General features: G+C 43.9%; 1 protein-coding gene across 2 annotated transcripts in view; it reads left to right on the top strand.

The window, feature by feature from the left end:
• DCAF1 (DDB1 and CUL4 associated factor 1) overlaps positions 1–16,705 on the top strand; it is a 43,137-nt gene that overhangs the window by 12,722 nt on the left and 13,710 nt on the right. For both annotated transcript variants that reach the window (XR_015913527.1, XM_088527215.1), the window contains exons 7-22: positions 130–633; positions 1,812–1,913; positions 2,666–2,824; positions 3,105–3,284; positions 3,618–3,827; positions 4,917–5,086; positions 6,585–6,709; positions 7,787–9,044; positions 9,973–10,171; positions 10,854–10,936; positions 11,409–11,493; positions 12,645–12,878; positions 13,414–13,507; positions 14,231–14,335; positions 15,165–15,238; positions 16,401–16,505. Coding sequence is in view for 1 of the 2 variants with exons in the window: in XM_088527215.1 (XP_088383341.1) it covers positions 130–633; positions 1,812–1,913; positions 2,666–2,824; positions 3,105–3,284; positions 3,618–3,827; positions 4,917–5,086; positions 6,585–6,709; positions 7,787–9,044; positions 9,973–10,171; positions 10,854–10,936; positions 11,409–11,493; positions 12,645–12,878; positions 13,414–13,507; positions 14,231–14,335; positions 15,165–15,238; positions 16,401–16,505 (3,687 nt within the window). In the remaining variant the exon portion in view is untranslated. The remainder of the gene's footprint in view (positions 1–129; positions 634–1,811; positions 1,914–2,665; positions 2,825–3,104; positions 3,285–3,617; positions 3,828–4,916; positions 5,087–6,584; positions 6,710–7,786; positions 9,045–9,972; positions 10,172–10,853; positions 10,937–11,408; positions 11,494–12,644; positions 12,879–13,413; positions 13,508–14,230; positions 14,336–15,164; positions 15,239–16,400; positions 16,506–16,705) is intronic.

Genomic DNA, 16,705 nt, shown 5'->3' with positions numbered 1-16,705 from the left:
AAGCATCATTTCTCTGGGCCAACTCCTGCACCACAGCATGCTTGATATTTTATGTTAGGTTGTTTATGTTAAAAGCAAGAATGCGACCAGTGCAAGTTGCGTGTTCACGCTTGCTTATTTATATAACAGGTGGCTTTGGTGCTTCGACGGCTGCGAGAGTTACAGGTTACTGAAATGACTACAAAACAAGAAAACAAGAGGCCCAGCCCTCGGAAAGTGCCATCGGATCCTCTGCTGGCTCTGGATGAGGAGGCCGTGGATATGGATTACGGGGAGATGGCAGTAGACGGAGAGCAAGAGGAAGTTGCTGGGGATATGGAGATCTCCTTTCATCTTGATTCGAGTCACAAGACCAGTAGCAGAGTAAACTCTGCCACAAAACTAGATGATGGGGGCCTGAGAAAAAGCAAGTCAGGGAAGCAGCACGAGAGAGACGGCTTCCGGAAGGCCAAGCAAAAACTGGGCTTCTCCACTTCGGAACCAGAGCGGATGTTTGTTGAACTATCCAACAGCAGCTGGTCAGAAATGTCCCCGTGGGTGATTGGCACTAATTATACACTTTACCCTTTGACTCCTGCCATAGAGCAGAGACTAATTCTTCAGTACCTGACTCCCTTAGGGGAGTACCAAGAGGTGAGCATTTGAAGGTGGGAGGAAGAACTCTGTGTTTGAGTTATCCTGATGGAGCTACCAGTGGTATCATAGGGAAGAGTCTGGAGAACTGTTACATCACTTGGAGATCAGTAGGCTTTCCTAAGGTCATGATGATGATTTTTCAAACTGCTTGAAGTCATAAGGGTGCTAGGAATCTAGCAGGTGTGTGATCTGGTAGCCCGAGCCTGACACCAGGAGTTTTATTCCTGGGTTCTCTGTTCTTCCAAGTATTGCTTATGTGATACAGGGCAAGTTGCTTTATTTGAAATACAGACATTTTTCCTTGTTACTCTAGAAGAGTTGAGGGACTCCAACATTAAACTTCTGAGGAATCTGAAACTAAAATCCTGAGTGAAACGGCCTGTGTAGAACCTCAGCAGCAGTTCTGATAAGAACTGGCTGTGCTTATGTTAGATACCTTTGAGGGCTGCTGTTACGAGTGTGGACAAAATAGTAAAGCCCTATCAAATAAATCAAAGAGTGTTTCCTTTTATGTTACCATAAACCTTCTTTTAGCATAGGTGTGCAGACCACCTGTGTATCTGCTTAATTGTTTTTTCCAGCTGGATTTATTTGAATTGAGGAGGAGCGAAGCAACACACACAGTTTTGCTTTGTGCTATGCGTTTGTGTGTGTGTGCATGTGCACTTGTGTGCCCTGCTTCTGAGAGCCAAAGAAACATTATCCCCTAATACCCTGCATGCTGACTGGATCCCTTTGTATGCCAGCAATAATAGGATAGAAAAGTAGGAATTAATGCTATAAAGCTGTTACACAAAGAATTATGCAAGGGTTTTGCTCTGTTGCCCTGCTGCTGTTTTTTCTGCTCAGTTGTTGGTAGTTGTCTTTGCACAGATGGAAAGTGGAAGCTATCGCCAGGGTGGGATCTGTGTGGATTTGCCATAGCTGCTCGTGAAGGAGAGTCTTAGGATTTGCGTGTGGCGGCTGTGCTGCACCTCACTGCAGTCAGCAGATGCATTACAAGAGGTCTGTTAACCTTTATTGCTTCCTATGGATGGAGCTGGTTACCACTGACCTCTCATAACAGGTATCTGCTAATAGGGGAGAAACGGGGGGTTGAGAGAGTGGAAAAACAAAAAAGACCTCAACTTTCCCATGGAATGTTTAGCTCGCCTCCTAATTTCATTTTTTCCCAGCTGCTGCCCATCTTTATGCAACTGGGATCGAGAGAGCTGATGATGTACTACATAGATCTGAAGCGAACCAATGATGTGCTGCTCACTTTTGAAGCCCTTAAGGTAATCTGCTTTAATGCAAAAAGACTTGCTTTAAACATTGTGAAGCACTGAATGTGCATCAGCTGCATGTGGCAAAGGCAAATGGTCACCCCTTTAGGCCTGTGCATCTTGCAGGCTGTCTGGGGACTGCAATTGGCTTTGACACAACTTGAATGCTTTGGGTGTTTCTTTAACTCTGGAATATTTAAAAAAAAAAAAAAAAAAGGGGGGGGGGGGAGGAGTGGGAAATAAAAGGGTCTTAATTGCAAGATAAGTGCCATTAATTTCCCCTGCCAGCTACCTTTCTGAAAATGGCAAAAATTCTTTTCTCTACCAAATGCTCATGCATCTGCTGCCCTTAGGTGGCACTCCTAAGTTATTCTTTGGCCTGTCATCGCAAGGATGAGGCATAAGCAGCTCTCTCCCAGAAGCTCCAGCATGAAATCCATGCTTGATGTTTGAAACATGATTGCTCATATGACACGACCTGTAGTTTATCTCCTCCAAGAAATGAAAACACAAAATAACCCTCCCTCTCTGAACCTGTAATGCTTCCTGAGCAAGACTGCTGCAAGGGCTACATCTTGAGTTACAGTTTGTACCAGCTCATTCCCAAAAATCTGCAACAGGTGAAGGTGATCGGTTGAAGAGAAATGGTTGTTATGTCTTTCCTTGAGGTGCTGCTGTTTTTTGCCATCCACCTTCCTGCAGGGAAGGGAAAGTAGGCAACAGTTGGAAGAAATCTAGTCTAACCTGTGTCCGTCTTTCCTTAGCATTTGGCATCGTTGCTGCTGCACAACAAGTTTGCAACGGAGTTTGTCGCTCATGGAGGGGTGCAAAAACTGCTGGAGATCCCACGTCCATCTATGGCAGCCACGGGAGTCTCCATGTGTTTATATTATTTGTCCTACAATCAAGATGCCATGGAGAGGGTAGGAGACTTTCTTTTAATAGAACTGTAGCGATTCCCATGGTTTTGAGGGACTTTACGCTTCCTATCCAAGTGCAAATGGGGAATAAACATCTCTAAGCTAAAAAGCAAATCCATGTATTGAAACCTGGTATGTCCAGAGTCAACGGGAATTCTTGGAGAACAGTTACTCCCCTCTAAGCTTGGGACGTTTGTCTCCGAGAACCCTCATTTTCCATGGACTAACTGATTTCTCTTTTGCAATCTGTTTGTTGTCCTTCTCACCGCCGTTTGCTTCCTAGGTGTGCATGCACCCCCACAACGTGCTCTCGGACGTCGTGAACTACACGCTGTGGCTCATGGAGTGCTCCCACGCCTCGGGCTGCTGCCATGCTACCATGTTCTTCTCCATCTGCTTCTCCTTCCGTGCTGTCCTGGAGCTCTTTGACAGGCATGATGGCCTTCGTCGGCTGGTGAATCTGGTAAGGCTGGTGAATCTGGCCACCTTAGGTGCTGAACACTGTTGTAATGTCAGATTTTTTGCCTTTTACATGTAGTTACTGCAGATAGTTCATATATTTCTTCCCGTTCCACATACAAGTGTGGTGTTGCCACACGCCTTTTGGATGCCAACACATCCAGCCTGGTTTGAGGAGAAATACAGCTGTGTTTGCGCTGTGCTGCAGCATCACTGCATTAATCACCCATCCTGTAGACCTAATTACATAGTTCCTGTGCAAAAGCTGCTCTGTCTGCATGGTACTGCTGGGTGTGCTCATAAGAGCTGAGGTTGGACACCCCTACCCTTTCTGTAGATAAGCACGCTCGAGATCTTAAACCTGGAAGACCAAGGAGCCCTGCTGAGCGACGACGAGATCTTCGCCAGTCGCCAGACCGGGAAGCACACGTGCATGGCCCTGCGCAGGTACTTTGAGGCTCACCTGGCCATCAAACTTGAGCAAGTGAAGCAGTCGCTTCAGCGCACCGAGGGTGGCATTCTCGTCCACCCGCAGCCCCCCTACAAGGTGAGCAGCACACTGCAAGCTTTTAATATTGTGATGCCCTTTTCTCAGTGCAATTTATAGGATTTGTTTGTGCTTTTTTCTCCTCTCCTTGGACTGTCACTGCCATTGGAAATGTGTAGAAAAGCCTCTGAGGTGCATCTAAACTATATCTGATTATTGTTCCTGTTTTGCTCCCATAATTCTACCACCATATTTCAAAAACTGAAGTTAAAGCCAAGTTATTTTTGATACTCATGGACTTTTTTAGATGCTTTTGAGCTCTGAAAGGACATATTCTGCAGTTGCAGATAAGTGCATGATTAGAAAAACTTGAATATGTGCTGTCATTTGATAATGGCAAAACAAATGTGTCTGTAAGGCACTTTTTTTTTAAAAAAGGAGATGAGAGACGCTTACTGGCCATTATTTTTTTTTTTTTCCTCTCCCTTCTCCCTGTAAAAATATTTAAAAACACAATTTTCTGGATGCTTGTCCCGGGGGAGCCCATCATTTGTGATTTGTTTATGATGATTTTACAGAAGTGCTGAATTGATGAAATGGAGGTTCTTCTGGCTTCTGTGAAAATACCACTTTGTTTTCAGTAAATAAAAAGTAACATGTAAAAGCTGTTGTCATTTTGTGTGATTTCAGAATTTTGACTCGGAGATGAATTGCAGACTTGTTAGGAATACCCTTTTTCTTCAGTATTTTTTGCTGAAGTTGGAACTCAGGAACTCTGTAACTCAATGTTTTTGCAGCCTCTCTTAATTCTTCAGTGGAGTTGTCTCCTGAATGACAGTCTATTAACTGCTAGATTAGGAGTTTAAAAGCCGCTTGGAATTTTAATATAATTCCTCTAAGTTCATCTAACCTTTCTTTAGCAGCAAAGAAACTTAGAGGGTTTTATTCTTAAGCTTATTATTGCCTATTATAGTGGCAGTTGCTTCTTTTTCTTTTTTGTAGCTAGAGAATAGCTCATAAAGTGAGTATGTAATCTGCAAGAAAGAGCACTGGCTTCTCTATTTTGGTGTGGAGTTAACAAACTCCCAGCAGCGAAGGCTAGAACTGCATGTTTGTAGCCTTTAATCTTTGTAATTCTTTTCCCTCCAGGCCTGTTCTTACACTCACGAGCAGATTGTAGAGATGATGGAGTTCCTCATCGAGTATGGGCCAGCACAGCTCTACTGGGAGCCCGCCGAGGTCTTCCTCAAGTTGTCCTGTGTGCAGCTCATGCTTCAGCTCATTTCAATAGCGTGCAACTGGAAGACGTACTATGCAAGGTGAAACATTTGCCATAGCACTGCCTTTCTTCAGGCAATAAGTTGTGGCTCTTAGGCAGGGCATCAAGACTCCTAGGTTTCCTCCCTCTGTTAGGGAAAGTATCCAGGTTAGGATACTTAGGCAGGACCTGTGGTATAGTTGCGAGTGCTGGTGAAATAAAATGTTGTGGAAAAACGGATTGAACTGGGGAGATAGAGGAGGATGTCACAAAGTTTCTGGAATCTGCATCTTTGTTGCCTTTAGTTGCACTTCTGTGCTGCTTCCTCTCTCTCAGTTTGTTGACCGTTTTGTTGAAGGACTAATTGAGTTATCGTCAGAGACTAGAAAACTTCTAGAGCAGAGTGTGAAATCAAGGCTTGTGTTAATCCTGGAGGGGGGTGGAATGTCAATGTGCATGTCACAAGCTTAGCTGGCTCAAGGAAGGACGTTGCGTATCACTGGTTTGTTGGTGTTTGAAGTTTACTGAGGAGATAAAACTGCATGAAGGAGTCGTAGGCAACAAGCCAGAGTGAGAGAGAGAGGAGAAAGGGGTTGCAGGTTGTTTATCTTGCTTTGCTAGGATTAGAGTCTCTCGTTGAAATACCTGCAATGAGTTTGTAGAGAAGTTCACCTTGGCATGTTGCTTTTCAATCTTTTCTGCTGTCCTGGCCACAGATGTACTGTGAGGGCACCGTGATGGTTTGTTATGTCTGCATGGCACCTCTTTGCTTCCTTCCTTCCTTTTTTCCTTCCTTCTCCCAAATCTTCAGCATCCGTATTGCTAACCAAAAAGAGACTGTGCTACCCCAGGCCCTGATAGGAAAACATTAAGATCCCATCCCCGCTTCAACAGGGGGGATGGTTACAAGGTTCCTGCCTCTGTTTACCTGATGAACGTCTGCCCCGGGGGTGAGGGTGTAGTCCTCCCTGGGGATAGGCTGGCTGGTGAGGCAGTGTCTGCTGCAGGTAGCTGTTGAGCCGGGTGCTCATCGCCGCTGCTTCCCCATCCCTGCCATCTGCAGGAGCTCCTTGCCGACCTGTCCTTGAAAGCTCTTGAAATCTGTTTTGCTTCTGCAGTCCCCTGCCTCGTACTGTTTCTCAGGTTGCATTCTCCTGGGTAGTTCCTGTTCTCTTCTCTCTTGTTCCCAGCAGCTCGTTCCTAATTGCTGCCGCACTTAACTCCCACCTTGCCACCTTAAGTCAAACCTTCCCCTTCCCTCCACAGAGCACAGGGTTTGTGCCACTGCCTTCATTCCCCATGTCCTTCCCTAAACTTCCTCCCCAAAGGACCCTGCCACCGTGCCTAGGATGTCAGCCTGTATTTCTCGTGCCTCTCCTCTTTCTGGGTTACTGCTTTTAGAATGGAAAAGGAGACCAAAAGGAACCTTCAGAAACTTCTGATGCAACTGATTTACTCTTGTTGTTATTGAACTAGGGTAGATTGGGCACAGTTTTACGTTGTTGAAATGTCTCTAAACGTATACACGTTTAAGAAATTCTTTTGTTATCATCTTGCAGGAACGACACGGTAAGATACGCTCTGGATGTACTGGCTATCCTGACTGTGGTTCCTAAAATCCAGCTGCAGCTGGCGGAACCTGTGGATGTATTAGATGAAGCTGGATCTACCGTTTCCACCGTGGGTAAGCTGCAAGTGGTTTATTAGTGGTCTTCTAAATGCAATTTCAGGTGGTTGCTTCTAAGCTACAGTGGAATGAGGCCTAAAATAATTCATATGTTCAGAGTTACTGTCAGAGATGCAAATGAAAAGCAGGGCAGACTGTGGTTTAAAATGGTGTCATGATTGGCGCTGTGGTTGGTTTTTAAATTTGAAACTATGGTCTTGGACTCAGTTGTTTTCCAAGACCTCATTAAATACAAATGCAGGCAAATCCCCTTTTGTAATGGGACTATTAAGTTCCTTCAGCTTTCCAGAAATTTAGATCTCCTGAGGATATGGCATTTGGGAATATGGGAGAGGAATAATTACTGTTACGTATGTGTTTGAGTTATTCTTTAATTGACTGCCTGCAGATTCAGTATGCAAATGAATGAGATGTGGCTGGATCAGATCCAAGTCCTGTGCATTCAATGGGGCCTAACTTATTTAAGGAGGGGACAGGGAAAGGTGGAAATGGGGAGTACTACATGTAGGTGGGAGGCAGTTTGTTTTTCATGAAGACTTCCCTTTCTTGGGAGGAAGCTTTTGACCTGAAATGAACACAAAAAGAACAGGGTCCCTGTAGCTGTAGAAGGCAGTGATTTTGGTACTAGGTCTTGTTTTCCCTTGACTTGCTTAGAAAGTGGTGGCTTTTTTGTTGTGATTGTTCTCTTCATAATAAGGTCTCCTTTCCCTTCATTTCTACCTCGTTAATGTTTATACAAGAGTTGCTTTCTATAACGGGAATCAGAGACATGCTCATGCATCTTTCGTTGTGTCTCAAACTGCAAACCTGGGCTGTGCCTGAACACCCTCCTGACAGGTTATGTTGATTCCCTGCTTACTCATGATGAAGCAGAGGAGCATCGGTGAAGGAAAATGTTTTGCTAGGGATATATAAAAATCTCTTTGAGGCTAGCTGGAAGGAAAAATCTGCCTTTAAAAGGTCTCAGAACAAATGCGAATTACGTTTTCCTCAGCTTTGTAGAAGACTCCCCTTGTCTGATGAACTGTGTAGGATAAGTTTGGAGTATTAAAGTATTTCTTTCCCTCTCACTAGGTATTAGCATCATCCTTGGAGTTGCCGAGGGTGAATTTTTCATCCACGATGCGGAGATTCAGAAATCAGCCCTTCAGATCATCATCAACTGTGTGTGTGGCCCAGATAATCGCATCTCTAGTATTGGCAAATTCATCTCTGGGACTCCTCGGCGAAAGCTTCCTCAGGCCAAGAGCAGCGAGCACACGCTGGCTAAGATGTGGAACGTGGTGCAGTCCAACAATGGCATCAAAGTGCTGCTGTCTCTGCTGTCCATCAAGATGCCCATCACGGATGCTGATCAGATCCGAGCGCTGGCCTGCAAAGCCTTGGTGGGGCTCTCGCGCAGCAGTACTGTCCGGCAGATCATCAGCAAGCTGCCCCTCTTCAGCAGCTGTCAAATTCAGCAGCTGATGAAGGAGCCCGTGCTGCAGGACAAGCGCAGCGAGCACGTCAAGTTCTGCAAATACGCGGCGGAGCTCATCGAGCGCGTCTCAGGGAAGCCCTTGCTCATTGGCACGGATGTCTCCCTGGCTCGGCTGCAGAAAGCGGATGTGGTGGCCCAGTCGAGGATCACGTTTCCCGAGAAGGAGCTGCTGCTCCTCATTCGGAACCATCTCATCTCTAAGGGCCTGGGCGAAACTGCATCCATCCTTACGAAGGAGGCCGACCTGCCCATGACCGCCGCGTCCCACTCGTCTGCCTTCACCCCCGTGGCGGCGGCTGCCTCCCCCGTGGCCCTGCCTCGCGCTCCCCGCATAGCTAACGGCATTTCGGCCCGCTTGAACAGCCACGCGTCTGTCGCTTCCACCGCCGCCTCTGTCCACGCTCAGGCGAGGCCGTCGGCATCCCAGGGTCCGCTTGCCCTGCCGGGCCCTTCTTACGCCAGCAACTCCCCGCTGATCGGCAGGATTAGCTTTGTCCGCGAGCGGCCGTCTCCCTGCAACGGCCGGAAAATCCGAGTGCTGCGACAAAAATCGGACCATGGCGCCTACAGCCAGAGCCCAGCTATCAAAAAGCAGCTGGACAGGCACCTTCCTTCCCCGCCCACGCTGGACAGTATAATCACAGAGTACCTTAGGGAGCAGCACGCCCGCTGCAAGAACCCTGTTGCTACCTGTCCCCCTTTCTCTCTCTTTACTCCCCACCAGTGTCCTGAGCCAAAACAGAGGCGCCAAGCGCCAACTAACTTTACCTCACGGCTGACCCGCAGGGCAGCCTTTCCGAAGTACGGAGGGGTGGATGGTGGCTGCTTTGATAGACACCTTATCTTTAGCAGGTAAGGAAGAAAATTGTTTCTTGATTCCTCTGAGTGTTGCCTGAGCCAAAAAGCCTTGCCTGGATTCGGGCTGAGTCGTCCCACAGCAGCGTCTCCTTGGACTCACGAGTGTCCTCATTCAACCGTGACGACTGGGAGAGCTTTGCTAGAGGCAATTTTGGAAGCTCTTCTGTTTCTCTTGCTCCTTAGTGCTACTTCTTAGTACGTGTAGTAGCCACCTGCATTTTCAGGGTCATGATAACTTGTTAGTGACATTAGCTCAGGAAAGCGCTGGCTCTGTGTTCCCATTTGGGCGGTAAGTACGCAGCGCTAATTGTACAAGAGAGACAGAGCATGGCCTCGAGGTTGCTTGGCTAGCAGACTCAGACCTGCTGGCAAACAGATGACAACAGGATCCTTATTCTTGCCCTTGCAGACTAGCCTGCAGCGCTGCCAATTGCTAATCTTTCTACGTGGCTTTTCTTTCCTGGGATTACACTGGAGATAACAATCTTTGCAGTAAAACCAGCATCACCTTGAACATGATGATGACAGGTTATTTAGCTGATGCCTTTAGCTGGTGCCTCGTTGCTCTGAGCGTTTTGTGACAGTTAGAAGTCTTTTGCTAGCTATGCATTTTTCCAGGTGACAGCATTAGAGATTTTCCCACAAGCCATCAACAGACAACGACAACAACAACAGACTCCCAAGTGCTTCAGTGTAGTGATGTGCTATAACAGAAGTACTTAAATCATGCAAGACGAACCCTGAAACATAGCAAGCACCATATAGTCACACGAACAGTTGACTTATAGTTGACACTTAGTTTTCCCCAGAAGAAAAGCAGTGATTTTAGCTATGTAACATTTACAGACTGGACCAAAGATCATCATGTAGCAGTTCATTTTTCCTACCTTTTGGCTCACCCTTGTATTTCTTCTTTCTTCAGGTTCCGTCCAATTTCTGTGTTTCGGGAAGCAAATGAGGATGAAAGTGGCTTTACTTGCTGCGCGTTTTCTGCACGGGAACGATTTTTAATGCTGGGTACTTGCACAGGGCAGCTGAAACTCTACAATGTTTTCAGTGGACAGGAAGAGGCCAGTTACAATTGCCATAACTCTGCCATCACGCACCTTGAGCCATCCAGAGTAAGTAGCTGAAGACCGCCTGAGTTTTGGAAACCGTCAAAGCCTAAACCTGGTTGTATTTTAGAACCATTTCGATACGTAAATCCAAAAAGTTGGCTGGCCTGAAATACCTGTCATAAAAGTACTAGAGACAAGAGCAATATAATAGTCCTGTGTTCTCTTTCTGTGGTTTCTAGAGATTCTTTTTTTTCTTCCCAACAAAACAGAAAAGATGCAAGGTGGCTGTGTGCTTTTGTAAATAATAAACACGTGTGTCTGGACATGGGAGAAATGCTCTAAGTGGCAATGTATTTAGGAGAGATATCAGAGTTTATAACAGTTCTTTGTTGTAGAAAGGAATTCGGGGAGGGGGAAGGTTCTAGGAGGAAGTACAAGTAATATGATTTATAATAAAGTGAGCTCTACTCACAGTTGCATATTAGACTTGAGTTATCTTGCTTCTATATACTATCAATACCATAGATTTTTCCTTTGGTACCTATAATTTCTTTCTGTCTGCAAGGGCTGTCTGTGTTTGTATGTAAAATCAGTCTAGTCCCATAAGAGAGGTGAGCACCAAACCTGCTGTCGTTCTTGAATTCGTCTTGTAGGGCCAACTTAAAATGTATAGATGTGATGATAACTTGTGTTTTCTTTGTCATTATTTTCTCGTCCTTCCCACCACTTCCATTTGGAAATCCAGGATGGATCTTTGTTGCTGACATCCGCTACGTGGAGCCAACCTCTGTCTGCGTTGTGGGGAATGAAGTCTGTCTTTGATATGAAGTAGGTATCCCCTGATCCCACTGTGGCCTCTACTGCAATTAGAATAGGCAGAGTCCCAAAGAAGAAACTCCGAAAGGAGAGTATAACACAACTTTCCCAATGTATATTATGTTTCAGAAAGATTAGTGTGCCTCAGACCTGCGTGTGTTTTTTCCTTTTCATATTACTGTGCATTGCTTGCTCCAGCAAATAAAACGTTGCATCCATGGTAGATGCTGTTGCAGTAGTAACTTGATCGCAGCTCTTGGGATCTGCTGCTTGTGTTTTTTACTGACATGTAAAGGCTATGTGACTGTGATAGATAGATTTCCGAGTATGCCAATGGGGTAGAAAAGCCTATTCTAGATATCAGGGCTTGGGGTTTTTTTTCTGTGTCATTGGAGCCCCTGCTGCAGATGGTGTGGCAGCATCCAGCTCTCACAAGGAGTTTGACTCTGCAGTTCCTTGACTTTCTCCCCAACTTTATCTACAGGCATTCCTTCCCTGATGACCACTATGTGGAGTTCAGCAAGCACTCTCAGGACAGAGTCATTGGCACAAAAGGGGACATTGCCCATGTAAGTATGAACAGTGGTCTTGATTGTGAAGCTGGGACAATAATACATCCATCACAGAGCATTTATCAACAGATCTGTTGATGTTTTGGTGCTGTAACTGGTGAACTAAGAGGCTTTAGAAGAGATGCTTTGAAAGAGTGTGGCAGTTTCTCCCTGCATGGGCTGTGCAGTGAATATATGCCTTATATGTGTTGCCTCTGCTTATTTTGATCTGTTCATTTGAGAGAAACTGTGCTGGACACTACTTTTTCTAAATTGCCTCTCTTGCCATGTTTTTCGGTAATTAAAAAAATCATTCCACCTAAATGGCACTTGGTCAACAGCTGAGCGAAATGGGCTATGGAAAGTGTTTTTCTTTTGCTCCTGTTGTAATTTACAGCTGTCATCAATTTAAACTTACTGGTTCAGAGAATGCTCTTGTAATATTTTGTCCTAGTGTCTGCAAATCAGTCAGACTCAGGCTTCAGAAACAGACTGCTTCTCTGCAATGCTACTTTGCATTGCTTGTGGGCACTGTCTTTTTGACAGAGCATTTACATAAAGATATTCTAATGAAGCGTAATTTATTCAAATTGTTCATTATTTTATTTATTGCTCTTGATTTGCTTAAATATTTGTGTTTAAGCAAATTATCTGTTATTGCCCAGTTTTAAACTTTATTTATTGGATCAGCGTGTTGTGCTTGTCTGATAAATAAATGCTGGAGAACTTTCCTCCGTGTAAGTCCTCTCCCATAGTTTCTGGGTTTTTTTTTTTTTTTTTTTTGAGAGAGAGAGTTTTGATGTTATTATACACCATCTGCTCTAAAAGCCGTTCTGTTTCTGAAACAGACTCTGGCTAAGTGGTACCTCTTGTCTGGAGCTTCCCCAACCCACTTTTCACAATGAGGTTGGATGTGTTTTTGGAGCTAGTCCTAGCCTTGTTGAAATATTTTGGCAACATGCAGTAAACTGAGTACTGCCCAAAACATTTTGTAAGACTTGGTTGCAGCTGCGAAAAACTATTAAAGGGCTGGCAAGAAGGATTTTATGAAATGAAAAAGCACTGGATTGATTCTAGAAACAAACTAGAAGGGGGAACATGGGGTGTTTTTAGCTACTGATACGTTACCCATCGTGACTAATCTTTCTGTTTTCTTTTTAATCTAAAAGATCTATGATATTCAGACGGGCAACAAGCTATTGACTCTGTTTAACCCAGATCTCGCCAACAACTACAAGAAGAATTGTGCCACCTTCAACCCCACTGATGACCTCGTCCTAAATGACGGTGTCCTCTGGGATGTCAGATCGGCACAAGCCATACACAAATTTGACAAATTCAACATGACCATCAGTGGTGTTTTCCATCCCAATGGGCTAGAGGTCATAGTCAACACTGAAATTGTATCCTTCAGCCACAGTGGTAACTGATAGTGGTGGGACATGAAGAACTTGGTTTGATTAAATGAGTAGCTATTTGCAGGATTTGTATAGGTGTTCTGCAGTGCTAGAAATTTTACATAGTACCGACAACTTCATTTGTGAGTTGAGTAAGTAGGAGCTGTCAAACAGGTGCTAATTTAAATGCAGACTCTGCCCCTGACATGGCTTAGAGGAAATACTTGGGAGAGATTCCCTTTCCCCATATACACTGTGTGGTCTCTATGCTGTCTTCCCTTTCCTTCCTTCGCCAAGATGTACCCTGAAGCTGCTGCAGTAACTTCTAAGAACTGGGAATGACATTTGAGTAAAAAAAAAAAATCCTGATTTTCAACATATTTAAGGAATTACACTGCTGAAATGAGAGTCAGGCTTTATCATGCTTGCAAGAGGATGGCCACATGGTTTCCCGAGTGCTGTTTATCAGTTGTTTAACACTGAACTGCAAAGGTGATGGGAACTTTTCAGGTGTTTGTGCTCCTTAGCCTGTGTTCTTCAGTGGGACCTCCGAACTTTCCATTTGCTACACACGGTACCTGCACTGGATCAGTGTCGCGTGGTCTTCAACTATACTGGCACAGTTATGTATGGAGGTAGGATTCTCTTAGCATTACATAGCTCTCCTTGACCATGTCTGCTTCTGTTATTATTATTATTATTTTTTTCCTTTTACTCACACTTATTTATGATAGAACAGGCAAGACCCCAGCTCCTTGCAGCTGAGGGCTGTGCCATGCAGTCTGCTTGATGCAAGTGACTGTAGTCAATGCAGCAGCACTGTGAGGGTGTCGCATACCAGGTTTGACTATAAATGCTTGTTCAGTGAAATTGGAAGCTTCAGAGAGTTTGTCTAACTTTAGGCTGTACTGACGTGCATGAACTCTCTCTCTCTCTATATATATATATATACACATGTATGTATATATATATATATATATGGCAAGAGAGAATGAATAGAGAGAGTTTTTTTCATAATTAGTACTGCTTAGATTTCTGATGAAAGGAAATGAACCTTGGGTTGCTTTCTCTAACTTCAGTGATACCACAACTCATTTTTGAGATTAAAAACCAACCTATTGAAAAGGAAAATGTATGTAACGGCAGATCTGATGATCCTTGAGAAAATAATTTTGTCCTTTGGGTGTTAGCTTTAATAATCTGCAATATTAAGGCAGGCAGCTCTGGAAGAGTAGATATTAAATGAGTCTTCCAAGAATATTAGGTAAAAATGAAATTCATATCAGTCTGATATGCTTGATTAAAGGTAGCATTACAAACGGAAGATGGGCTTGTGGACTAATTTTTGCTTGTTTCAGCTATGTTGCAGGCAGATGATGAAGATGACCTTCTGGAGGAGAGAATGAGAAGTCCCTTTGGCTCTTCTTTCAGGACATTCAATGCAACTGATTATAAACCGATAGGTAAGAGCGAAGGAGGAGCAGAGAGCTTGGCCTGTGGGTTTGAAGGTTCTGCTCATTAACACTCACTTCCTCCTCCCCCTTTGCATGCAGCAGGATCAGCTCTGCTATGACATGCCCTGATGGAGGCACAAGGCTTGTGTTTAACACTGAAATAGGCTGATCTATATAGTGTCTTTTCAGTGTGGATTTCCTTGCTTGCTGAAAAAGCTACTAGTCAGAAGTTCTGGCTTTATTTTCCTTCCTCCTTTCCAAGTAGGACATAATCTAAGATAGTAGGTCATTTGGCCAAGGTATCATTAATCATGTTTCATGAAGGGCCTTTTTCATTTTGTTTTCCTATTCTCATCAGCTGTATCAAATGCTGCTAACTCAAAATGCTGTCACTTTGGCCTGCAGCTAAACTTGGAGAGCTAAACTAATTGCTGTTACAGACATAAACAGATGTGGCTTCTGCTGTTGAAATGAAACACAGCTCAAAACTCAGTCTCTTAGTTTCCACCTACCCTAGAAGACTATCTGTTGTTTACAGTACTTCAGTACTTGAGAGAAGCCACTAAATGTATTATCAAGGGAGGAGGCACTGTGGAAACTAGATTAAGAAGTTATCAAATTATTTTTATGGCAGTCTCCAACACTTCTGTGGCTTTTTATTTGCTTTTTTGGGGGGGGTTGAATTCAATGCAGATATTTTCACTTTTATTTCAGCTCTTGCTACTTTTTGCATCATTTAGGATCTGCTTTTAGACATGTATGTTAGGTCTCTTATTAAGTGTTAAATACGTGCACTTAACCACCCAGTTGTTGTTTTTTGTGTGTGTGTGTTTTCTAGCTACCATAGATGTAAAACGGAATATCTTTGACTTGTGCACGGACAGCAAGGATTGCTATCTGGCTGTTATTGAGGTAAGGGCGCTAAGAATAAGCACTGCTTCTGGTGGCTGTGGTCTGAGAGCAATGCTTTTTGGGTTTTGAAAGCCTTCCAAACTGATGATTCTGGAGTTCCTGCTGTTATATTCAGGTCTTATGCAGTGATGTTACCCAGAGAAGGTGCTCTTAGTTTCTCACTGTCCACCTGCAGCTTTGGCTTAAAAACACTTGCTTTTCTGTCTCTGATCCAGCAGACTCCAGAACCCGTTTAGCTCCCTTCTTCAAACACTTCTCACTTTATTCTGAATTTTCTACAGAAGAAGTTTTTTCCTTGTAAGCATAGAGAAATTCTTTTTTTTTCTGATTTATAGGGACAACTTTCTTTTGAAATTGGTATTATATCAAATACCCGGGAAATGCAATCTTTTTGGGGCTTCCCATAGAGCTTTTCTTCTGAATCCCTCTTAATACATTCTTATTTCACTTGTCTTCCTAGCAATGTTTTCCCAGAAGCTAAGGATTTGCAGCAAGAATTACTGAGTGAAAAAAATTGGTTTTTAGGAGGGTAGATGCAACTAATGTATCTACTTCTCTGACTGATGAAATGCTCTGCACCTGTAGTGACTAGCTTAAAATCCTGTATGCATAATATTCTGTAAACCACTGGACCTGTGGTCTTTACAGACCTAAAAGGGCAGGTCAAGAATTTGCAGTAAGACAAGCTTCTCTTTTATATACTAAAGTTGAGGTGGCTAAAGTGGTGAGGCTAAGATGCACAAATTTGCTCTTACAGGAACCCCTGGAAATGCTGGGAAACATTTCTATAAAACTATTCCCTCCCCAGCAGTCAGATCACGTTCATACCTACAGTAGCTGCAAATGCTCTGCAGGGCATGCAGGAGAGGGAAAATCCAAGATGTGTTAAAGATCTAGTAAAGGTTTTGTTGAGTCTTATTAATAAAAGTGTAAGACAACCACAAAGCAAGTATTTATATCACTGCTGGGCTGGGGTTTGAAGCTGAGGGAGTCATTTTCTTTTAGTGCTAATCATGCTGCTGTTAGCAAATGGGGAAAGAAAAGTTAAAAGTGGAGATTTTTTTGGTAATGTTTTTGTAGCTGAGATCTGGCACATCCTTGAACACGACTGTAGAACATCGTTTGGGAGCTAATTGCTGTATTGTGGGCGTTTTCCCTTCAGAATCAAGGGAGCATGGATGCCATGAACATGGATACAGTTTGCAGACTATATGAAGTGGGCAGACAGCGCTTGGCAGAAGATGAAGAAGACGAAGAGGAAGATCAGGTGAGAAATAGAGAATACACTTGGTTGTTCAAGACTAGCTGTTACTCATATACACATGGGAGACTTTGTGTACTACATATTTATTAGCCATAAGCTACAGATGCCTTGTATGGTCTCCTTTAATGTGTAGCAGATCATTTTGCTTTTAGTGTGATTTAAGACTTATCTGCACGGGAAACTGTGTGTACAGTAATAGAGCA

The sequence above is a fragment of the Tinamus guttatus genome, unplaced genomic scaffold, assembly GCF_059628265.1.
Source record: "Tinamus guttatus ecotype Peru unplaced genomic scaffold, ASM5962826v1 Tinamus_guttatus_pri_ptg000026l, whole genome shotgun sequence".
Lineage (NCBI taxonomy): Eukaryota > Metazoa > Chordata > Aves > Tinamiformes > Tinamidae > Tinamus > Tinamus guttatus.
Note: the sequence above shows the minus strand (reverse complement) of the source record. Positions and strands in the feature narration are given on the sequence as shown.